The sequence below is a fragment of the Hemicordylus capensis genome, chromosome 2 (assembly GCF_027244095.1).
Source record: "Hemicordylus capensis ecotype Gifberg chromosome 2, rHemCap1.1.pri, whole genome shotgun sequence".
In the NCBI taxonomy this organism is placed as follows: Eukaryota; Metazoa; Chordata; class Lepidosauria; order Squamata; family Cordylidae; genus Hemicordylus; species Hemicordylus capensis.
In genome coordinates, this window is record NC_069658.1 from 415,059,066 (window position 1) to 415,085,208 (window position 26,143).

The following is a 26,143-nucleotide window of genomic DNA, read 5'->3' on the forward strand; positions in this document are numbered from 1 at the left end:
AGACTGTTGGATCGTTCTGGATCTGGACTACAAATTCCTTGAGTTGGAGAACTCATCTTCTTTGGGTATACACATTAAAGAACTAAAATGTTGGTTACACTGGAGTTAACACTACTAGACAGACATGTAAAAGATGGGATGCCCAGCTGGACACAGTAAGACAGTTTGGAATGTAAACAATGTGATAGCTAGCAGCACTCTCATTATTGAGTTAGAGCAGTGACATGAAAGAATAATTTGGAGTCTTAACTACATATTTATTCCAAGTATCCCTAAAGGGATACATTCAGCTATGAATTTTAGAAATACTTATCAGAGTTTATGTATTCATTCATGAGGTATATCCACATTCACCTTGTTTCATGCAAGAATAATTTCCCCCAACTATTTGTTTTATTGCTGGGTTTGGCAAAAACTCTAATTTTAGTGCTGGAAGAGTTGGCACCAGAAATGGGAATTTGGAAGGTCATAACTTGTTTCCCTTTTTAAAGCAATTTACATGAGTTCCATGGAATGAAGGTAGTGTTGCTTCAGCTTCCCCAGCCTCATCCCGAGGTTGCTGTAAGCAAGAGTCCCTCTGTGGCCTACTAATGAAGAGACAGACTCCTACAGTGAGAAAGTCACAATGCAACTGCATGGTCATCTCCTTTAGGGATACTATGTAAGGGAGTAGAAGTTGATTCACATAGCTAGAATACAAAAAGAGTCAAGGAGACAATACACATTAAAAGGACAAGACTGTGAATAGATCATACTTGACCTCAGTCACTGGCTTGTGTGGTGACTAGAGGATGTTCCTTTGCCCCTCTGTGCCTCAGTTTTCCGCAGTGCAAGAGGAAGAAACCATATAGTTTGATGAATGAAATTTATCTGGAAGCTTCATAGTTAGAAATCTATTATGCCACATTCTAAAGAAGAGGCATGCTATAGCAAACATGAGCATATACTCTCAGCTCCATGTATCTGCCTCCCTCAAGGGACAGTCCAGTCTTGCAAGTCAGTCCACAAGTTACAAGCCTTTTTTTTTTTTTGCCAGCCTGCCGACACATACTGTTAATCATTTATGACATGTTGTGAGTCTAAAGAGATCAACCACCATCCTCTCTCAAATCTGCAAAATCTTCCCTTGATTGCCTGGAGGCTATTTTTATTTGCCACATGCAGATGGCTTTTTACAAGACAAGATCAGGCCTCAAAAGTAGTGTCTGAGCAACAGAATCTAAACACCACTAAAAAGAACCTAAAAGTTGCTGGCCTGTGCTGGACCAAAATGTCCCTGGAGGCCAATCTCTGACAGTTCTCAGTACTGTAAGATTCAAAGTTCAGGGTGAAGACAGACAGCAATTATGAAGTAATCAATCTCCGTCATTCCCTCCGTGACGCTTATCAAAATTCTGAGCATATGGATGCATCTTTCAATCTCCTTAGCTAATATCCACAGAGAAACCTATCTTCCATGTATTTTTGTGTAATCTTTTTCAAAACTACAGAGCTACATTTCTTGGCACTGAAGAATCAAAAGACAATGCATTTCACAAGTCAAGCATTAATAGTACAAAAAACACCTCCTTCTGCAGTTGGCTTTATCAGGTGCATCCTCCCTTCTAGTATGAGAGAGGTTTTTTATAATCGCAGATCAGGTACTTTAAGTATTGGTCTCTTTCCAAAATACAGAAAACAAACTCTATGTACTCTTTGAAGGAGCAAATGGATAAAAAACATTTGCTTCAAAGTTGTTGAAAGGAAAATCCTCTGAGATGGCTAGGATAACTGGATAGATATATTTATTATTTATTTATTTATTTATTCGATTTCTATACCGCCCTTCCAAAAATGGCTCAGGGTGGTTCACACAGAGAAATAACAAATAAATAAGATAAACAAAATGGATCCCTGTCCCCAAAGGGCTCACAATCTAAAAAGAAACGTAAGACAGACACCAGCAACAGTCACTGGAAGTACTGTGCTGGGGGTGGATAGGGCCAGTTACTCTCCCCCTGCTAAATAAAGAGAATCACCACATTAAAAGGTGCCTCTTTGCCAAGTTAGCAGGGGTCATATATGGGATGTCAAATCATAAAGCAAAGTGTAACTCAGGGGTCCTGCTGGCCTTATTCTTCTTCCTGAGTCTCAGAGACAATCTTTGAATATGGGAATATTGTACAACTTTTTTTTTTAACCCTGAGGAAGTTGTCTATTTTATTTGTGAATCACAAAGTTGTGAAAGCAAGCAACTCAAATAACTGGACTCAGACAGAAAACAATAAAGGATGCTCCAAAACAGTCTCAGTGAAGAAAGCAACACAGATGTTTCCAGATAAACCCACTTTGTACCAGGACCAATAATAATACAGCCTATAATACAGCCAAACTCTGCCTAGCTTGGTATCCCAACTTCAAAAGTGGGCAGTCATTAATTCAGATGCTACATACAACTCTCACGACACTCATCCCTCCAGTCTTCCAAAAGTCTGAGGTTTAAGAATACACTGAGAACTAGATACACATCTGTAGTATAAATGGATGTAGTGGGACAAATCATGTTCCAACCCGTTCCAAAACCAGCTGGTCATCAACTCAAACCACTATAACAAATCAATGGTATATTCCGCATGTGTGTGGTGGTGGTGGTGGGGAACTGAGAATAAAAACATTCCTTTTTTGTTTTAACCTGCGGCCTGATAATTCTTCAGGCCTCCCTTTTAAAAAATTACAAAATGACATTTACATGAATTGCATTTTACAAACCAATACAAGGGCATTTATATAAAACTGGACCCTTCTGGCCACCACTCCTATATCTCCACTGCAGCATGACGGATGGCAGGATGAAAAGCAGAGCCTCAGGCGATGGTAGATTAATGATGACATGGCCTTGACCTCCAAAAGGTAAAGGTTATGAAACACTCACGAGTAGCTGGCTTCCAATTTCATACCCAGAGGGTGAATGACAGCAACTGATAGTTTTGTTCTTCAAAACACTCTAATCCTAGGATGCACAGCTGTCACCCACCACCTTTTTGAAATTCATCCCAACATATTTATACCTCCTTGCACTTTTCCCTAGTGGACGCTTTCCTGTGTCTGTGTGCCTCAGCTACATGAGCAATATCCAGTAGCAAATATTTAGCAGGAGCCATGAGGTGACCAGAAATTGTACAGTTTTAGTATAAACATCCACTGCGAAGCAGATTACCTTCCCTTTTGTAGTCCTAGAAATAACTTGTGCAAAGCATTCAACATGTTTAGTTACACACTGCACATACGCTGAGATCAACAGGATAGGCACAAAATCAATGTTGGTTTTATGGACTCCAATACTGTCAACTTCCCACTTTGCTTCTCACAAAAGGCCCAAAGAATACATGATTGATCTCCCCCTTTCAGGACTAGTCAGTCAAATCAACACAGCCCTTTAATCTGAAAGCCCAGGAAAAGGTCCAACACTGTGCAGTTCTTCCCAACCCCCAATAAGACATGTTTCACCAAGAACTCGATGTAGTTGTACAAGGATGCGCTGACACTGAAACAAGCTCTTTTCACAGTCTCAGAAGTATTATTTGGAAGTAAAGCTATGGTTGGGAACTGCTGTTAAAGAAGGCCATGCTTCTGTTTCTATGCAGCAGACAACTGGCAGGGTTCACATCATGTTGATGCTTAAAAAAAAGAGCAAACTATTATAGTATTCATTTACCATACCTAGTCATTAGCAATTCATAGTGCAAGGTATCAAGGCAACACACAATCTCAATATTAAACCACATCTCCCTTGCAGGGATATAAACGCTATTTTGCTGATTACAAAAAGATGATATAAATAATTGCATATGCAGTACATAAGGGCAGCCCAGCAGCAAAAACTTAATAATTCACTAAAACAAGTTAGTTCATTTTCAATGCATCTTTGAACAGCTATATCATCTACTGGGCTTTTGTTAATGTATGTTTCCAAGTTCATTATTCACAGATTATCCATCATGTAAAATGGGAATCACTCTGGCACTGGTTTCCTTGTAAAGAAAAGATGGCAACGGAAACTTACCAGAGGATTTCTTCTTCTTCTAGACTTTCACTTCAAGCACTAATTAATAATAATTTAAATTAATAATAACTTGAAGCCAGGAAAAAGACAAAGTTTTAAAAGATCAATTGTTTGGGGTGCTGCATTTGTTAAAAGGGCAAAGTTCCAAGAGTTCTGAAAGCAATTCTGTGTCAAAATACCACGGCCTTCACAGATAAGTTTATGCTTGCTCCAAACGTGATCAGCAGGAGTGAGGCACACAAAAAAATCACAGCCATGTGCTAAGAGCACACCTGCAACTCCCAGAGTTTAATTCTGAAGTTGAAAAGCATTCTTTGACCTAGACGTCAGAGGATGAAACATACATATAAGGAATGCCACATGGTCAAGTGAAAGACACATCTCAGGTGCAGGGTGAGAGAAGAATTTCTGCTGCTTTTAAAAATGACCTAGTGTAGCTTTTTAAAAATTTCAAAATATTCCAGACAATAACTAGCAAGTTATTCTTAAAATGCTAGTTATTCATGCTAGTTATTCTTCTGAGAAGACATGTTATACCTATTCCCCTTCCAAGGAAAGTTCAGTTAATGGAATTCACAGCCATCCAAGGACATAGTTATTCACCACGCTATCCTGTTTACATCCACAAACACAAATCCATTAAGTGAGATCTTGTGCAGGAGCAGTCTGCACTGACCAGCACAGTTCTTCTGTATTCAGGCAGATGTACATTTCTTTACAATGCCTGCCCTAACAGCAAAAATGACAGTACACAGGATGGTGGCTGCTGCTGGGAGGTAGACTTAGGAACATCTGATCAAAGTTTCTTATTTCTTCAGAGGAAATAAATGTGGAAGTCTAACCCACAGTACATCAAGGATCATGTATATACTTTGATATTTATTTACTGAACACATTTATATACCACCCCATATAAACTCTCAGTGCGGTTTACAACAAACAGCAGCTAAAACCTAAAAGTCATATAAAACAGATTAAAATGACCATAAATAAAACTTTAAAACCCTAGAACATAATAAACTAAAAGCCTGATAAAACAGGTGTGTCTTCAAAAGTCATTTAAAAACAACCAGAGATGGGGAGAGTCTAACTTCATTTGGGAGTGTGTTCCAGATCATCAGGGCAACTCTAGAGAAGGCCCAGCTTTGGGTCACCACCAAGCAAGCCAGTGGCAACTACAACCAGACCTCCCCCCAATGATCTCAATAGGCAGCGGGGGTTCACAAAGAAGAAGGTGCTCTCCTAAATACCCTGGGCCAAAGCCGTTCAGAGCTTTATAGGTAAAAACTAGCACTTTGTATTTTGCCCAGAAACTAATTGAACAATAAAAAAATAATTGGCAGCCAGGGTAGTTCTTTTAAAATATATAGAGACTAACCTGGCTGCTGCATTCTACACCAATTGCAGTTTCCAAACTATGTACAAAGGCAGCCCGATATAGAGAGCATTGCAGTAGTCAAGCCTGGATACTAACTGCATATGCACCACTGTTTTAAGGTCATTTGTCTCAAGAAATGTACGTCGCTGGTGTATCAGCCGAAACCGATAAAAAGTACTCCTGGCTTTTTAGGAGTTTAGAAAATTTAATTCTTTAATTTTTTTATTTATCATGAAAGTACAGAAATTGGATCAATCAAATGGCTATATCTACAACTATGGAATATAGGTGACAGACATACAAGGTATTACATGTATGATTAATATAATTAAAAACCTAAAATCCAAATGCCTTCTAACATGAGTTACTAATGCTGACTGTATTAAACTGAGAAGGAGCTAAGAAAGAAAGATATCCTTAAAAGTAAAGGTATTCGTTGTATTTCAGGATAACAATGTGATTCTGGAGACTGCTGAATTTACAGGTTCTGGATCGTACCCTTATTGAGTGCAATTATGAAGTGCATTGTTACATAACCCCACTTATTTAGTGATCTCATTAACACAGTTAGCAATATACTATTTTAGATTTTCTAAGCAGTTCTGCTGTCAAAAGCTTGGATTCTGCTGCATGAGTTGAAAGTACTTTCACAGGCAGAGAGGGGGGATGGCCTTCTTTCTTCAGCCCTCTGCACTCTCCACAAACCTAGGCTAGTAATCTATCTTGGAATTCCAATCAAATGTCCATCAGTGCACACTGGGACATCAAGGCCTGAAGGTCCAGGTCCACACAAGTGCTCTCCTTCCTCATCAGTATTAGACAATTATTTAATCAAACTAAAATGGTATTGCTATTAAAGGGCTAATGTAAAACTATGGACAATGGCACAAATTCAAGAGCTGCTGGCAGTTTTATTGAGCAAATGCATTATCTAAAATGTGTGAAAAAGTTGTGGTATTGCATTCTTTAAAATAGCTTCATTATTCGTGCCAAAGAAAAGCACTGCAGTAGGCTTCAGTGCCACCCTCATATATGCATACCCCACTCTCCTTCTCACTTTAGATTACGTTCGGTTTTCATGGTGAACAGGGTGAAAGAGAAATGTGACTTTGTTTCTCTGGTTAAAATCAGAATAGATCCTTGAAGACTAGGAGTGAGAGCACAGTTTTCCATTCTTTCCCTAGTTGCTCCTCCAAATTCCTGCAGCCAAGTGGTTCAACAGTTCCTGAATGGCACACATAATGACATCATTGATTGAACTATAATAGAAGGGGAAGGGGGGCTGGGGGAAAGATGTATTTGTGTTACAGACAAAAGATAAGTTCTGTTTCACAGCAGGGATAAATGAAGAACCAGATGACTGGACAGAGTGAGGTCGCAGAGTACCCCTTGCCATTGTTTTCGCTTTAAGCAACCCTTCCACTACTCCCTAAAGGTTTGTTAGGGACTCAAAATCCTTTTCAAATGGCACCGTGAAGAAAGGAAAGATCAGGAGCCCTGCTGACCCCTCACAACTCTCTCATCATTTATTTTTAAAATATCATGTATTGTAAATGCGGGGAATGATATAAACATTAATAATGGTATAACCCTAAACAATGAATTATGAAAACATCTGCACCATTAAAAAAAAACACACAAGAAAGCAGGAATGACCATTAAATTGACTTTTAATTCAGTAGGGTCCACCTTATATTTCTGCATTCTGGTCTTCTCATCAAAGTATTCCTTTTTCCTAGATAACAGGTTTCATGAGGGCATGACTCTAGTATGCATTAGAAACCACTCACAAATATTTGAACCACACACTTGAGGACACCACTAATAAAAAGTAAAAGAAGCCACAACTCTAGAATATGCCAGCAGCAATAGGACATCCTCTGGAGACCAGGGTGTTGACAGGATCATCTACACGAAGCAAGAAAATCCTCCAGAGCCAACAGAAATCCATTAGGTCCTAAAAGTCTTCAGGGAGCAGTCCATCCTAACTGGTCCCACACCCTTGCAGAGGTGTGCTGGGTCCACCTTAATCCAATCTTCACCACACAGTGATTCATCCATGACAAGATATTAAAGCCTCTTGGACAATCCACGGAGCACCACTGCCACTGTTGACCCAAAGATCAAATCGAAAATATGACCTGCTACATGTATGGGACCAGATGTCTATTGAGGCAAACCCACAGTCATCATGGAGGACATGAGGTTCCGAGCTGAACCAGACAAGTTGGCCTCGGCATAGATGTTAAAGTCCCCCAAGACTAACAGCTTCAAGGGCCTCACCACCACATCCTAGACCACCCAAAGCCACTTTAACAGAGAGACTATTAGGCAGTGGGATATGAGGTAAACTAACAGATTCCCAACACCACATGCATACGCTCAAAATTTCCCAAATGGTGAACAGTGCATCTGATGGGGTGGGTAGTCTTCTGATGGACCAGGGCAACCCCACCTCCCCTTCCTTGGCTGATGTTGCACCTGGAAACCTGGTGGACATAAATGGGAGAAATTTACATTGCTTCCCTCATCCAATTAGGCTTCCGTAATGCACACCAGGTCAGCATGCTCATCCAGGATAACCTCCGGGATAGCTATAGTTTTAGCACCTACAGACCTGGTATTCAATAGCACAAGTTTCAGGCAAGGTGGGCTGCTGAGATTGCCACTGGGGTCTCTTTGGATGGGAGGACTGGAAGGTGTGATGGCTTTGACAATGCCAGTCCTCCTTTCCCAACACATCCTTTGCCATGGATAACCTTGATTGGAAGGGACCAGCTTCAAAATAGCAGGCCCTCCTAGACATCTTGTAAGAAAGCTCTTCAACAGTCTATCTTTTTTGAAATTCAGAGCTTTAAAAAGGCATTAGCCAGATTATATGGATTTATCAATTAAGTCAATGGTTGAAGGCAGTTAAAAAATGGAACCCTGAAAGCTTCAATTTTAAAAAGGAAGAGGGAACTGACTTGCTTGCATCCCTAACAATTTATAGGGAGGTAATTAGAGTTTTGGGAAAATGTGTGCTGAGAATTCTCCTCCCACAAGGCTGTTCCAGGCTGGCTGGAGCCCTGAACAGTTACATTCCCATTTTGGGGTTAGGATACATTGCCTTACAGCACCAACAGGTTCTCTCTAATACCAAATTTGGGTGGCCAAGTATCTATCAAGTAACTGGAAGTGAAAGTGGGTCATTCAAAACTACAGAAGTGATTTTTAAGTAAATGGGGGCCTCCCTAAATTTGCATAAGCAAGCTGTAAGTCTTGGTACCTTTCAAGTACCAAAATCTACAGCATGTTGATCTTGAAATATTAATAGATTTTTTCCCCCAGGTGGTGGTGGGGTGGCAGCGTGGAAATCAAAGAGGGGGGAACTGGGCTACTCAGGTCCTTTATAGTAAGTGGTCTTGGAGATTGGGATTAGGATTTTTTGCACATATGCACAAAAAAGGTAGAACACAAACATTTACAAATACTGCTGTAACTAGGAAGACAACTATGAAAATACTATCCAAGTAGTTGGACAACTATTGAGTAAAGTAATTGAGCCATAAGTGGAAACACCACAAAATGTATTAAATTTGGCAAAAACGGTTTTTCATTATTAGTACTGCGCTGCTGGCACCACCGCTCCTTCCTTCCCTCCCTCTCTCACACACACACCCATCCCTCTCCAGGCCACATAGGATCAGATCACAGAAAATCTCTTTCCACATGGTGGTGACTGTATCTGAATGGCAGCTGCATGATGATATAAAGGAGGACAACAGGAGATGGTTGATTAAGGGTTATATTTTCCTAAGCTTTATTAAACAAACTGCTTCATTTTCCATAAAGAACATGTATTACTATATCCATATGTTCCAGTAGAAATACACACCTAGAGGGAAAAAGCAAGTTCTTTGACATCTGAAGCTGTAGCATTATTGCTTTTCTGCAGATCTATGAATTTTGAGTGTTCACACAAAACAGAAATCAAGTCTGTCAGAACTTAGTAAATACCTCAGAATGGGAGGAAAAAGAGTAATGTGGGCCATGAGGTTAAAAATCTCCTCTCCCTGCAACGTATAGCAAAGCATCAGGAGGGAGGATAAGAAAGAGGGACATCTTTCCGCCTTCCCAGATGTTGTCCGCTTCCCCATATACAGCAAACCTGAAGAGGCAAGTGAGCTCCACTGAGTTAGAAAGCTCTGCTTCTCATGCTATTTGGGGAAGCTTCAGGAGGCAGTCAGTCCCAGACCCGAACACTTCAGTGCCATACAGCACAGTAAAAGAAGATTTTGGGAGGGCAGAAAAGTAAAAAGGGGCTCTCTTCCCCCCTGCCCTAGGTCCAAGCTGCTGCAGTCCAGCAGAGCTCATGATAGTTCAGTCCAGAAGCACACGTGATAGGGGCTGTGGGTACAAATGAAACGTTTTGCTACAGGTCCCCACTTGGGTGGTCCTGTGCCTATTAGTCTGGAAGCAAACAAGGTTCCACAAAAATAAGGTGGTAGATTCTGTTTGCAAATTAAAAGAGGCAGTGGCCAGGAGCACTTTTTATTAGCCTGGGCAGTGGGGGTTCCATATGCAAATAGGGAGGAGGAGCCTGTGATGGTTAAGGTCAGTTAGAATGCAACTGTTACTGGTCAGAAGATGTTCTTGATTGTAGAGGAGAGGAATACACACACACACACACACACACACACACACACACACACACACACACACAGCAGGCAGGGGTCTGCAAAGAGAGGGGTTGTGAGGGAGGAAAGAGCCCCTTCAGGAGAAGGAGGCTGCCATTGTGTGAATTAGATGAGGAAACAAGATGAACAAAATCTGTTAACTCAGGAAGGGATGGAGGAAGGGGGAGAAAAAGGGGGAAAGAAAAGGGAAGGGAAGAAAGACAGAGGGGAAGAGCGAGTGGAGGTAAGAGAGGAAAAAAGAAGGAACGGGAAGAGAGAAAGAATGAAGGGCGAAGGATGGGCCTGGCCTGTCAAGTGGCCTGAGGGGATCGAGTGGCCATGGCGGCAGTAAGAAAGGAACCGGTAAACTGCTGCTGCTGCTCTTGTGGGGACAAGCAGGGCTTGGGTGAGGAGGTCTCTGGGGATAGGGGGCTGCAGCTTGGATGATAGGCACCAGCAATGCTGCAGCCATGACCAAGAGAGGTGAGGGGGATGGAGTAATGGGATGGAAGAGTGACCAAGTGGGGTGAGGGGGATGGAAGCAACCGGATTGAAGAGAAGCAGGAGTGTGGCTCAGGTGAGGGTGGAGAGATCTTTGTGAGGGGGACTGTGGTAGGGGGTGAAGGGAGAATTAAAGAAAGAACATAAGAACAATGTGCATCACCTTACACTTGCTAACATTGAACTGCATTTGCCACTTTGTCGCCCACTCCCTCAGTCTGGAGAGATTCTTTTGGAGCTCCTCATAATCCATTTTGGATTTTATTGCCCGGAAGAGTTTGGTATCATCCGCAAATCTGGCCACCTCGCTGCTTACCCCTGCTTCTAGATCATTTATGAATAAATTAAAAAGCACTAATCCCAGTACAGATCCCTGGGGGACCTCACTTACTAGCTCACCCCACTGACTACCCCGGGGACCCAAAGTACTAGCACGCAGATGCTCTGCCCAGGTTAAGCTAGTAACAATGATTTTAAAATAGCACTGCTACAATTTCCAAGTGAAATACAAAGTGCTGGTTATTACCTATAAAGCCCTCAACAACTTGGGTCCAGGGTACTTAAGACAGCAGTCTCTGTCATGAACCCTGTCGCCTATTGAGATCATCTGGAGAGGTCTGGTTATGGTTGCCACTGGCTCGTTTGGTGGTGACTTGCGACTGGGCCTTCTATGTGGCTGCCCCAAGGTTTTGGAATATGCTCCCTGACAAAATCTCCAACTCTGCTTTTAGGAAGACTCTCAAGACACACCTGTTCTCTCAGGCTTTTAACTTATCTCATGAAACTGTTTAAACTTTTTTATTCTGTGAAATTGTTTTTATTCTATTTTATATGTGTTGTTTTAAATGGTGTACATCACCTAGAGATACACATACTAGGCAGTATATAAATGTGATTCAGCTTAGGCCCAGGGTATTTAAGAGAACATCTTCATATGAGCCCCATCGGCCACTGAGATCATCTGGAGAGGCTCATCTGCAGTTGCCACCAGCTCGTCTGATGGTTACACAGGGATGGGCCTTCTCAGTTGCCATCTCAAGACTCTGGATTGCACTCCCTGCTGAAATAAGAGCCTCCCCATCTCTGACAACTTTTAAAAAGTCGCTAAAGACACATTTATTCACCCAAGCTTTTTCACTAGACTTGGGGGTTTTAAGACGGGTGAATAAATTTCTGTTTTAAAAAGTAAATCCCCCCTCCCCTACATGCAGTTCAATGAGGATCTATGCACAGTGTCTTCCAGAACTTTGGAATGTCAAGAGTGTCCATGGGAGTGGGGTCAGAAAGAATTGGCCTGCTTGAGTTCCTTATAGTGTCTAGAGAAGGGGGAATGAAGAATGAGAAGAAGCATATCATATCATTACAAATTTCCCACTCCTCACAATGTGTGACAGATTCAGAAAGGAGGAAAGGAAAGAGATTTTTTTCCTTTTCCATTCTCTAGAAGACTTCCTCCTCCCCTGCCATATAGTAATAAAGGTTTTATTACTCAGGTTTGAGTTGACAGCTAGCCTTGAACCAGTCCTTTAGTTCTATACAGCACAGCAGTGGAAGACTTCAGGAGGGCTGGAAATGAAAAAGAAGGGTTCTCCCACTCCCCACACAAAAAATCTCTCCCTGCTCCACAAGACCTGAAATTACAAGTGCCTATTCCAAGCTGGATGGAGCAATGAACAGGAGCACTCCTGCTGTTAGAGGCTAGGAAACAACTGTAACATTTTGCAGGCTCTCACTTGCATCTAACCTGTTGCCAAAGCGGGGGGTGGGTGGGACCTCAAAACAAATCTGAAAACTAGGCATGGTGATAAATTTCCCAAAAGTGAGCAAGAAAGAGATGCTCAATATTCTGTCATATATTCAACAGAACCTGTGAATATGCGTTATTTCCATTTGTTCCTTCCTCAATACTACCCAAGATATTGCTTTTCCAAAATGAAGATTATACCTATTTGACTTTTAGCACACGTAGAAAGCTATTTTTACTTCTAAAAATATTTGAGACATGACACGCTGCTGAGCTCGAAAGAACCATGTCACTTTGTAGGCACATGATGCTTTTATTTGGAGGGATGAAGCCCAGCAATGAAGCCCACTCTTTGCATGCAGAAAGTCCCAGGTTTAATTACTGGCACAGCCAGTTTAGAAGGATTTCAGGTAGCAGGGCTGGGAAAGACTCCAGCCTGTGATCTTGGAAAGTCAATGTAAGTTGGAACAGTGGGTTAGATTTAAATTTGAAAAGGTAAGTTTGCAACATATACACATTTATTGCAAGTAAAAGGCCTAGATCAAAGGCTTGGACACATTTTTAAGGCAAAAACCCTAGTAGTCCAGTTGGCTGTCTGTTTAAAATGCACTACTGTGATATGAGCTAGAATATATACAATGAAATGTTACCCATCTCATTTTATTTCCCCCCACCTTACCAAAAAAGAAAAAGAAAGAAAGATACCATTATTTGTATGTTCTATAGTACTGGTTACATTTGGATTCTTAAAAAATTGCACTTTGCTTTATTCAACAAAGAGTTATAAAGAAAAATTCTGCCCAAACATGTCCAAGTTCAGAACTGAATAGATGTATTGTTGACAGTTTCTATATAATAGAACTGTGAGGGCCAGTTTGGAGCCACTCCAGTTATGTCATTGCCAATCTTGAAGTAGAGGGACGATGACATGAAAGCTGAAGTGCCTTCGACTCCCTTCCAACTAGATTCAGTAAAGAAGGAAGTGTCCCCTTTGTTGTTCTCGTTATTATTTATATTTTTATACCGTCTTTTGTCCTAAGACCCCCAGGGCAGTGAACAAGTTAAAAACACACAAAGAAACAAATAAAAACATCCTCAATAAACACAGCTACAATCTAAAGAGAGAGCTGGGGGCAACTCATTGGCCAAAAGCCTGGATAAAAAGGAGAATCTCCTACAAAAGATTGGGAGAGAGGAAGCCATGCAGATCTCAAACAAAAGTGAGTTCCATAGCCTGGAGGCAGTCACCAAGATGGCCCTGTTCCATGTGCTTGACAAATGAGCTGCAGTCTGGCACACAGAGAAAAGCCCTCCCAGCTGACCTACTCAGGTGGGTGGATGCAGCTGAGAGCAGGCGGTCCTTAAGGTACCTTCTGTTTGGATCCTTCTAGTTCCTTCTGCTTAGAGTATTGCAACTACTATGCAGTTGGAGAACATGGTGAAGAGACAAACAGTTGCACTTTCATACATACTTTGGATTTTGGAAGAGAAATCCAAAGTATTTCCATCCTCACACTGTACATTTAATGTGAGAACAAGATTCAGGAACATGATATTGTACATTTAATGTGAGAACAAGATTCAGGAACATGATAAGATCAGCTTGCAAGCCTCATGTACTGACTGTCAGTCATACATATGATAGCAGAAAAGGTGCTTTTCTATTCTAAAATCATGTTAACCAACAGGTTTAGTGCATATAGCCATTTCTTATAAAATTATACATCTAATCTCTGAACTAACTATAAAAGAACTCATCAGAAAATTCATTCTCCATTGTCCCTTTGGGAAGCTTAATTCTGTGGAGTTGCACCTTTTCATTCGTGTCTTCTAAGCAGCTTGGAGATTTGTCTTTAAAGTCAACTGGAATTCAAAAATGTCTTGTTTGTCTTCTTGAAAAGAAACCTGAGAAACGCTTATGGCTGTGAGATTCAGGCCTGAAGACAGGTATGAAAGCCATGTTGGAGTGTTTAAATCTTCTCGAATCATTACACCTTTATTACTTCCACCCCCACAGGGACAGAAGCAATACATCATTGGGAATGTACAGGGGGTTATCAGAGGATGGTTGAAGCTACTCCTGGGATAGATGGTGAACATGCGTAAAAATGACTGGGTTACAGAGACAGCTTCAGCATCTCATGGGGGAAAATCTAGAATTTGAACTAGATAAATGAAAAAGTTTAACAGGAAAATAGGAACAAGGGAGTAGGAATAAGACATGAAGGGTTAGCATATGACAGAGTGCAAAACTCTTACTGGACATTGATATATTTAGTCTAGATATAATTGGTTTAACATACCCTGAGCCCAATCTCAGGCCTATAAATACTAATTTTAATTAGTACTCTTTTAATCATATAATTAGTATAATTTTTATCAAAACCATAGGCCTGAAATTAGCATAATCTACATTTGGGAAACTATCACTCTAGTTAACATCTGTCAAGGAAATCTAATGGCTGTAGACAAAGGCTGCAATTATGAAAGAATATACTGAGAGCAAGGATCTGCTTGTTTTTTTCAATCACCCCATTAAAAAAACCCGAACAAGCAAAATGGCTGGACTATACTAGAGCTAGAACATACCCATGTTATAGCTAGACCTGAAAGCCATGAAGTCTATGCCTTCAGTGTAGCTCTGCACAAACCACTGGACTTTTTCTAAACAACCCAGAGTGTGGGGGAAGCAGCGGCCTTGCTTTCAGCATCCCTGTGTTGAAATGTCCATGACTGCCAGCACTATTCTTCACCTTGTCACTTCCCATTATTCTAAAATCAACAGGCCTACATTCATGGCTGCTCAAGTTGGAGCATGGTGACATCATTTAAGCGTGGGGGAAGGCAGACAAGAAAAAAAGAGAAGCAAGGGCAACCCCACACACAGGATGCATATACACACATTGCTTTACATTAGGATAGATTTCAAACTTCACATTTTGAAGTCAGATACAAAGTTCAAAATATACATGCAGACAAACTAAAAATACCAGAATATGCTGAGACCAAGAAACAATTCTGAACACAACATTTCGTTCTAAGCCAGTCTGCTTCCACATTCGTGTCTCTTCCTAGTATGTCTCCAAACTCACACACAAAATGCAAAGTCCAATTCTATCTATCTATATATTTAATTCTCTAAGGCATACCCATGGCTAATCCCACGTGTGGCAGCTCTCGCGAGAGTTTGCAGAGCTGCCGGATAGCCACGGGTACGGGCGGGAGGGAAGAAAATGGTGGTAGCAGCCAGCCAGTGAAGAAAACAGCAGTCGGCCAGCCAGAAAGTGGGGGTGGGAGAAGAAGTGGCCGGGGAGAGAAGAGGCCGGTTGGCCAGAAAGACGCGGGGGCGGGGGAGAAAGGGGGCGCGGGGCGGGGGGCACCGGCCAGAGGCGCAGATGCTCTGTGCCCGGCCCAGCTATATAATATATTTCATAAAGCAAGTGAACATACTTACCAATAGGCTTTTAATATAAAATCTGTCTAATGAAGTAGGCTCTCTCTCTCGAATTTATACACATTAGTCAGCTGAATGGACCATCCAGCCCAGTCCTGTGTAACTAACAAATGATAGCCCCAAGGAACAGCACATCAGAAAGGTTCTAGATCAGTAACCTTCAGCCTCTTTAGACCAGGGACCTATCTAGTCTTACCTTTTTCTCCTGCCTCTATTTCCTTCCCTTCTTTTTCCTACTGTCTATCTCTGTTATTTTCCCCTCTCCACCCCCCGCCCCCCAAAAACTCCACAACACCATAGGGATGTGCACGGTCCGGAGAAGTCCGGACCGGCACCGAAGGGGGGCCTTGTTTTTAGGGCGGGGAGGGCTTGCTTAGCCCTCCCGCCTCCTTGCCCCCGCCAGCGCCCGTATTGAACAGTATAGGGGCGCTGGAAACCAGCCGCCCCCCCCCCCCGCCGCCGCGGCGAAATAACCCCTAAAACCAGCCAGCCCTCCCTCCCTCCCAGCTAGCTGCCCGCCCGCCCACCCACCCACTCACCCAGTCGCTCACCCGGTCGCTGGATTAAAAAGCGAGAGGAGCTCCGGCACAGAGCTCCTCTCACTTGGAAGGCCTCCAGCAGAATGGTGGCTTGCGCGCGCGCGCGCGCATGCGCGCGCCGCAAACCAAGCCGTTCTCCGGAGGCCCGGTCTACCCGCCGGGAAAGGGCCGGGTAGACCGGGCCTCCGATCACTGGGTAGACCGGGCCTCCGGTGATCGGAGGCCCGGTCTACCCGCCGGGAAAGGGCCGGGTAGACCGGGCCTCCGATCGCTGGGTAGACCGGGCCTCCGATCGCCGGAGGCCCGGTCTACCCAGCGATCGGAGGCCCGGTCTACCCGGCCCTTTCCCGGCCGGTAGACCGGGCCTCCGGAGAACGGTGTGGTTTGCGGCGCGCGCGCGCAAGCCACCATTCTGCTGGAGGCCTTCCAAGCGAGAGGAGCTCTGTGCCGGAGCTCCTCTCGCTTTTTAATCCAGCGACCGGGTGAGCGACTGGGTGAGTGGGTGGGCGGGCGGGTGGGCAGCTAGCTGGGAGGGAGGGAGGGCTGGCTGGTTTTAGGGGTTATTTCGCCGCGGCGGCGGCGGGGGGGGGGCGGCTGGTTTCCAGCGCCCCTATACTGTTCAATACGGGCGCTGGCGGGGGCAAGGAGGTGGGAGGGCTAAGCAAGCCCTCCCCGCCCTTAAAGACATACCCCCCACCCGGACCCGAACCAGGCAGGGCCGGACCGGTCCGGCAGTTCGGCCATTCTTTGGAATGGCTGCCAGACCGGTTCGGGCACACCATTACAACACCACAAGGGTGGTGGTGCCACTTGGCTTCGTGCACCATGTCTCAGCATCAGGAGCATGCACTTGCCATCACTTACTCACACACGAGTCAGAAGAATTCTACTTTTGGTTATGGTTAGAAACAAGCCATGATTGATAGCACTGAACTAATCAATTGTGGCTTATTCTAACCAAAGTGCATGAAACAACCACAATCTGAACCTAAGGGTTGACATCTGATTCAGATCAGTTGGTTCAGACATCACAACCAAACCTGGCTTGTTCCTAATTACAATCATAAGTAGAATTCTTCCAACTTATATGTGGGCTGTGGAGCAGGGAGGCGCATCCAAGACAGAGAAGCAGCATGTGTTGCCAATCCTGGCTTTGTGTAATGTCTGAAACAGCCCATTTTAATAAATTTGTCCTGGATGCTCTAGAGACCACCTGCTAAGAGGGTACACAATTGTGTTTGAAACTGTATTGTGGACTGCAAGAAATTTGTCTTAAGTTTTTATTATATCATTTCATCACAATTTAAAACTGCTAGGCAGTTTTAAAAGTCAGTATTTTTAAAGATTCAATTTTATTAGTTCATTTGTGGCTTTGCTATATAAAAATACAAAGCCATGTAAAATGCAAGTTAATGAGTAATAATGTTTCAAAAGCTGTCAGGAACTTTTTCTTTAAAAACCCTTCTTTAGCTGTAGCCGAAGTGTGCCAAATTACCATATAAACACACAAAATCATCTAAAATAAAACAACTAACAAATTGTTCTGGTAAGAACTAATTTGTTTAGTTTCTGTTCAATATCCCTACAACCAGACTAAATTTGGTCCAAATGGGTTAGGTGGTTCACAAGTGGGCCAACCTGTGCCTCAAACATTCACATGTCCACCATCTTGAATTGGGGTGGATGTCATCATCACAAACTATGCCTTCGAACTGTACCTTTGTGTCCCTAAAGCTGTACCAAATTTGGTCTAAATCGGTTCCCACTTGTACCTCAAACATTCATGTGTCTGCCATCTTGAACCGGGATGGCTATCACAAATTACGCCACTGAAGTGTCCCTATGTGTCCCTGCAGTTGTAGCAAATTTGGTTTAAACTAGCTGACCCCACACAGAGCATCTGTGCGGTAGTGTACCCAACCTTTGGTCTCCACACCGGAGACTTTGCTGACCTGGTGCAGAGCATCAGCCCCAGGTTGCTCAGCCCTCCCCACGGCCCAGAGCATCAGCCCCAGGTTGCTCTGCCCTCCCCAAGCCAGGCTGGTTGCTGGGTCTCGAAGCCCTCGGCAGCTTTCCTCCCCACCCCCCACCCCCGCCTGTCTTCACCACAGCTTTCCCCCAGCCACCCTGTCTCTTCCCTCCCGCCCGACCTCTTCACTATTAGCTTCCCCCCACCACCTGTCTGCTGCCACAGTTTCCTTCCCGGCCAGCCCGTTTCCCTCCTCCCGTCTCCGCCAGCAGCCTCCAAGCATCCCCTGGCGTTGTGACGGGTCCTGGTCCGCTCTCGGCAGCGCAGCTCTGCAACCCGCCGCCATTTTCTTTCCCTCTTTTCCTCTGCAGCAGCTTCACCCCTGCTTTCTCATTGGTCGTAGCTGCAGTGGGGGCAGGGCTTGCCAAACAGACTCATCCCCATCCAGACACAGTTCCCTACGCAGTCAGCCATAAGAGAATTAAATACATAGATAGGTTAGGCAGTTCACAAGTAAGCCCTCTTGTGCCTCAAATGTTCACGTGTCTGCCATCTTGAACTGGTGTGGATGACATCATCATAAACTACACCGTTGAGGTTTCCCTTTGTGTCACTCACTACTACTGCACCCAGTTTGGTTCATATTGGTCCAGGCATTATGAAGTTGATGGGGGCGAGGCCGGAAGCGGAAGACACAGACACAGAGAATGACGGATGATCTCACAAGTTTACTTTCTTTAAGTAAAGTAGGCTACAACGAACCACCATCCAGCACATACATCCCCAACAAAATGGGGTGGTGGGGGGGATACCTGTGCACAACTGGAAAGCTAGACCGCCTTCCTTTTTCAAAGAATCCCATTCCAGTTTGTATTCTGCTTTCCTGACATACCATAAAAATCATTAAGAGCAGCAGTGCTGGATTTCTTGTACATAATCCTCATGGATACAGAAGACTATCAATGCTAGGCAGTTTTAAAAGTCAACAAGCTTGAAAGATGTAATTGGTAAGTGTATAAAGATGTCTTTTATGTTGATTTAAGGAGCAGAGATGGAGAGAAGAATCTTTTGGCAGCAGTTTGATTTGAACATCAATCATGATTTCATATAAACTGCATCATGGTACATACAAAAAGCATGAAAAGGACAGCAAAGTGTTTCATATGAAATCTATAAAAGTGCATATAGATTATTCCGCAGGATGCAGGAGAACAGGGATGATAGCTCTATGTGTGGAGCCCATAAGCATAAGGGGAGTTGGAAGAGTTGCAGAGAAAATACATTTACAATGTAGATGAAGTAGTACCCTGGAGGCCAGCTGACCTTCCAAGCCTGTCCTAACCATGTGGGTACCTTGGACAGGGCCTGGTTTGCTCCCTGCCTGGACCGGTGGTTCCTCTGCCCAGGTGAATGATATCCAGACTGTTCTAGATGGGTATTGTACGTGGGGCCCTACCAGACAAGGTGAGGCGGGTGGCTACTAGGAGGAGGGCCTTTTTGGTGGTTGCACCCTGTTTATGGAATAGCCTCCACAAAGAGGTTCACCTGGCTTCATCACTTGGTTCTTTTAGACAGTAGGTAAAGACCTTTTTGTTCATTCAGGCCTTTTAAATTCTGATTTTTAAATTTGATTTTTAAAACTGATGTTGTGTGTCTTTTCTTTTTGGCGTGTTGTGATTTCATGTTATGTGTTTTTACTTGATGTTTCAATGCTGTGTTGTGAGCTGCCCAGATAATTATCATCACCCCCCTACCCTCAAATCTGCACCATGGACAACTCCAGAACAATTAGCACAAATGGAAAATTTAGACACTGCTTGCACTTCAGATGCAAAAATTATGCTCTATCCTCCGCATATAAGCCAAGTGTGCATTCCAGTTCACATCTGCAACATGCCTGTACACATGGTACTCCACATAATGGTGTACCTCAGAAATTAGGAATTGTGTCTTCTGCCCAATGTAAAAGATATTTGTTAAACATAATGAAGCTAATGCAGTATTAAGAACTTTCACCAAAATTCACTTTTTAGCTTTTTCCATTCAAGATCTTAATAATGTTCTGAACTACAACTCATTGGTAGACAAACAAGAGCTTTTATCACTCTTACAAAAATAAAAATAGAAGTGTGTGTGTGGGGGATTATCTCAAAAGGCTTTGCCTCCCCGTTCCAACCGCCATCTGAACCAGAAAAAAAAGCAAAGCAATCCATACGAGGTTTGAATTGCGATTTATTCGCAACATAGAATGGAACCTCATATTTCTGAGTCTTAGTTCTTCCACCCTGAAAAGGTGCAAGTGACCTTTGTAGTTGATCTCTTTCTGCATATTCAATGGAGTATTAGTGTAACACCATGGGGTCACTTTTGACAAATGTGGGTATTCCCGCATTTGCAAATATATTCCTGCTTAATCTCCCAGCACTAAGGCTTCAGTTCAAACAGGAAACTGTGTTTCCCTATGGAAACTTTTAGGTTTTTCAAACCTAAAGCCACATTTGGTAATTGAGAGAAACTAGTGCTCAGGAATCAATGATTCTGAAATTGTAATTCTAGCTCTATTTGTAACATTATTCTGGAATGCTGATATTTCACCTGCTCAGTTCCAACTTTTGACAGGCTGAAGGTTAATTAGCTACTTGTAAAACAGTTTAAGACCCTCATGTTAGCTGATGAGAAGCACACATTATTTTATTCTGACTGGGAATAGCACCAGATAATGCAATGCAGAACAGAGAAAGGAGCATTTATGCCAACCCAAGGGCTCTATCTGAAGAGCCCCAAGCTTCAATTTTGTGGCAATACTTTCTCAGCTGGATATCTATGAGGGGTTTTTTTAGGCATAAAAAGAAAACGCAAACCCTCAGAGAATGTGCTTTTGCGTGAGGATGCCGGAAGCCCCCTCTGCCACACCAAAGCCTGAAGCTACCAGCTCCCCCACTGGGAAACCAGGGGTTCAGAGTGGTAGAGGGAGCAGCTGCTACAGAGGGAAAATTTACAAGGGAAGGGAGCAGTTTAAGTGTAACTCGCAGAAATCAAGGGACAGCAGCCTCGGGTCAGAGGGTACATTTTAAAAGGAGGCCTCCCAGGAGAACACAGGGGAGGGTGTGTGTGATTAGTTCTGGAGGGAAAAATGCCTTCTTGATTTATTTTAAAAATTAATTTGATGGCTCTGTGCTGACAAAAACACACACCAAGTGAGCACCTGCCACTTCTATTCTACTTGATAGGGACAGTCACAACCTCTATTCCACTCTACTACTGGAATCTTCGTTCTCTTTTAGGTAGATGATTTTTAACTTAATAGATTCTACACTGGCAGCGGGTTCAAAGCTACAGATTAGCTGGAGAGCCACTTGCTCAGATCTAGGTTTGCTCCCCTGATCCCAGGAGGCTTGAAATTGCCCTTAGCTATATTCCTCTTCCCCCACCTCTCCTTCAAAATCAATTTGAATAGGAAATGAAATGTGGCTCCACAGAGACAATGGTTTATTGTCAGTTTTTGCTGCAATGCGTGGTGTTAGAAACCTGCAAAGACACATGTAACCAGGCTATTCTGTAATGAAAAGCTATAAAGAACACCCAGGTGGGCAACACAATGCTAGAGACTAATTGAAGAAACCAATAATATTCCTCAGTAGCATTCAAGAGTGTGCTCTTCACAGGGAGAAAAGCCATTTCTAAGCCTCTGAACTCTACTTTCTAGGAGGAGGAGAACAACAAACAACCCTCAAAACAAATAACTATAATCTATTGCTGGACATCTTTGCTGGTATATACAAGCAAAAAACGAGGGAGTGGGGTGGGGGGAAGAAAGGCGTATATTAAGAATTCAGATACGTCTAGAAATCTGTATTCCTGCCTCACATTGCAATTGATTTCTGACCTTGGGCAAGTCATTCCCTTATTGGTATTTTTGCCATGTGTACAATAGGGATCAATTCATTAATGAAACTAGCTTCACATGCAGTCTTTAAGAGCATTAGAGTTTAGGAGATGTGTGAAGCATTAACGCTTACATTTTTGTGAAGCAGCGGGCAGGGGATAGCTGTGGAAATCCCTTTAAGGGTTCTTACATTTCATATTAAGCCTCATCTATACAATTCTACTCAAAGAAACCTTGGCCATAAACGCTGACAAAGCATATATTCTTCCTGAAAAATGTGCACTCCTAATGACAAGGTTAATGATGTTTGAGCAGCCTCTCACCCTGACCTGCCCCTCCACATATTCCAGCTTTAATGCACTTGCATGATTTCATCCTCCCCCCAGAGCAGAGGGTGGGGAGGAAAGTGGCTTCTACCTCCAGTTATTTTCTACATGGCTGAATTCCCTGGTGCCAGGTTCAGTGCCTTACTGCAGAACGGAATGCATTAAGTGTCCAATGCGCAAATCTCATGAGGGATGGAATAGTTTATTTGCCAGGGGTTAAGGCAAGATGACAGCCTTCCTCCTCCTCTGTAGGCTTTTTCCAAGAACATTTCAAAATCTGAAACAATGAATAGATGATGTTTCTCTTTTCCCACCCCCAGTCCTTAACTTATTTCATGGTACTGAACTGCAGAACTGCCAAGAGCTTTCAGGCCATGGAGAAAAATAACCAAGCCTTGTACTATTTTTAAAAACTAGATGCATCATTCCTCCTCTTCCCTCACACTGTTACCATTCTTAATGACATCCCCATAGGAGATTAGAGCAATGTCACCTACTCTTAACAAGCTGAGCTGGAAAGTCCGTTCTCACTGCCTTCTCCCCAACTAGCACTATAACAATGCTTATTCCTTTCAGATATGATTGTGTTCAGCTCTGCTACTGAATGTATAACAAACTCAATCCCTTTATTTGGCTTTGAGAACACAAGGTCTTCAATTTGATAGCTGAGCGAACCCCAAAAGGCCTACCTCTCACTGAGGTGGTAAATCACTGTTTGGTTGTGCCACTTCCACGGCTGGAGAAGGCTCACATGACTGAATGTGTCTCCATAATTTTTTGTTTAGATCCTTCCTCACAGAAAACTAGATGTCGGGAGAAGAGTTCTATCCAGACATGTTATTTTTCTATGACGGGATTTTTATTTTTTTTGTATGGAGGAGTATTTAGCCATGTGAGCTCTTTTCTGCAGTCTTACATGGTACAGTCCAAACACTGGTCAACCATCTCAGTGAGCATTAATATTAGGATTGTGGGTACTCAGAAAAATCAAGGTGCAAACAAACAGATTCAGTTACTCTATTCTGAATGGATCTTTCCCAAGGAACATTACCCAAAGTATAGACAGCTGATGAATTATAGATAAATTAAAACATACATAAACATAGATAAATAAAAGCCAGAAACTCTACGCTCCAAATACAGTAGTAAACATTGACCTCTTAACACAAACCCTTGAAACAGTGCAAACAGAGTGATGAGGCTGGAGAGTAATCCAACCAGGAGATTTCATCAAAACAAGAGAAAACCAGTAGAATTCTAGAATTGCTATATTAGCTTTAGTTTTCCAATGAAAAGTTACAAACTCATTACCTACAAGTAATGTTTGCTCTGGAACCTTACCTTTTTGGAGACTGTGGCAACATTCAAGCCAAATCTCTGAGCTCTTTCTTTTAGTTTGTCCATATTTACCTGCAAAGGTCACAGGAAACAGTTGAATATAATTTCCTTTTGTACTCTTAGATTAAGAAAACCTAAAAAGAGTCTGTGCATAGGCCAATGAAAATTAAGGGACCTGAAATTTGATAAAGATGATTATGCTATACCTTTTGACAGCTCGGTACAGAGACAATGAGCCGATCCACACAATCTCTGTCTGGTAGGGGGCGGGAAGAAGGCAGGAAGTGCTCCACCTACCTTCCCCTCAAATGATCCTAAATGTCCTCATTGGCGTACCGTGGCATGACCACACAATCCATGCTGCTCCATGAAGTGCAGATCCCTGGAGGCCAGGACTTGCCCCAGCCTCCAGGAATCCCACAATGTCCATGTTGCATTGGGGGCTTTCTCTGGGAGTTTGGGAATCTTCGCGCCCAACTGTGTGTGTGTGTGTATATATAAAAATTAATTTTTACATTTTATATCTCGCTCTTCCTCCAAGAAGCCCAGAGCGGTATACTACATACTTAAGTTTCTCCTCACAACCCTGTGAAGTAGGTTAGGCTGAGAGAGAGGTGACTGGCCCAGAGTCACCCAGCTAGTATCATGGCTGAATAGGGATTTGAACTCGGGTCTCCCCGGTCCTAGTCCAGCACTCTAACCACTACATCACGCTGCTTTGTCGCATAAAATATTTGCCAAATAAAATAATTGTACGATATAATATTGTATCAATTTGCATTAGTGGGAAGCTTACCTGAATCAGAGCAATAATACCAAATATATAACTGAATATCCGTTGCCTTCTAGGCAGTGCTGGTTTAAAAACCACTGCCTTTTATCCCAACAATTGCCCCACAATGCACGGGGGAAGGAACCAACAACATGATTCCACAGTCAAGTCCTATAATTACGGTGCAGAGCAATTTTTCTCTCCAGTATAAAAAATGGCCACGCTCTATAGTTACAGGCCATAACAATTTGTTTTTCAACATCAGTGATGCCCCAGTGAAAGGACGCCAAGTTGTGACATTGCTTCCTCCCCCAGTGCATTGTGGGGTAATTACCAGGGGGGAAATGCAGTGTTTTTTTAGTGTCACTGTTTCAGCTGTCTGGAAGGCAGCAGATTTTCACAGAGAGAACAGAAAGGGAACCAACTGCTTCAATTTAGGAAGCCCCCCACCAATGCGTAAAACATCTCATGGTTCGATTCAATATATCACATTCCCTATGCATCATCAACACAATGCAGATAATTGATAACGGGTCACAACCAATACAGATGCCAATTCTTTCCTCAGTGCACAGCACTACCATGAGCACTGGAATCTCTGGTACTGATAAAGTACTTCCCAAATTTACAGAATGACAGAATGCTCAATATGTTGCTTTTCTTCATACCAAATCCTAGAGAAACATGACTCTACAGGCAGGGCAACTAGCTGTATATTCTAATTGTTATGAACAGCACTAGTGCATGTGGTACTAACAACACTATTAAAAAATCCTTCCCTTGATCCCTCCAACCTAACAATTACAGACCCGTTTCTAACCTCCCTTTTGGATAAAGTGATGTGTGGTGGCATCTTAGCTGCAGAGGGTCTTGGATGATATGGATTATCTAGATCCCTTTCAATCAGGCTTCTGTCATGGATTTGGGAATGAAACTGCCTTGGTCGCCCTAGTAGATGGCGTAAGCCTGGCCCGCCAAGCTTGACAGGGGGAATGCATCCCTGCTAGACCTCTCAGCATCGTTCGATACCATCAACTATGGTATCCTGCTGGACCACCTCTTGAGCGTGGGGACTGGAGGCACTGCTTTTTGGTGGGGGACGGTCCAGAAGGTGGTGCTGGGGAACTACTGCTCCACTCCTTGCCCATTGGCTTGTAGGGTCCTGCAGGGTTCAGTCTTGTCCCTGATGCTGTTCAACATCTACATGAAACCGCCTGGGAGTTGTCAGCTGGGGACTTGGACTGCATTGTCAGCAATATGCAGATGACTCTCAGCTCTCTCTCTCCTTATCACCTGATCCTAAGGAGGCAGCGGATTACCTGAATCGGAGGCTGTGATGGACTGGATGTGGGCTAATAAACGGAGATTGAATCCAGACAAGACAGAGGTGCTGTTGGTCAATAGGAGAGTCAATCAGGATGAAAGGATCTGATTAGTTCTGGATGGGGTTGCACTCCCCTTGAAAAAGCAAGCGTGCAGTTTGGGAGTACTGCTGGACCTGGATCTGCTTTTGGAAGCACGGGTGGAGGGAGTGGC

General features: G+C 43.2%; 1 protein-coding gene across 2 annotated transcripts in view; it reads right to left on the bottom strand.

The window, feature by feature from the left end:
* The window catches only part of SARNP (SAP domain containing ribonucleoprotein), a 111,657-nt gene that overhangs the window by 44,409 nt on the left and 41,105 nt on the right, over positions 1-26,143 (bottom strand). For both annotated transcript variants that reach the window (XM_053295619.1, XM_053295620.1), the window contains exon 9: positions 23,839-23,907. In XM_053295619.1, the coding sequence (XP_053151594.1) occupies positions 23,839-23,907 (69 nt within the window). The remainder of the gene's footprint in view (positions 1-23,838; positions 23,908-26,143) is intronic.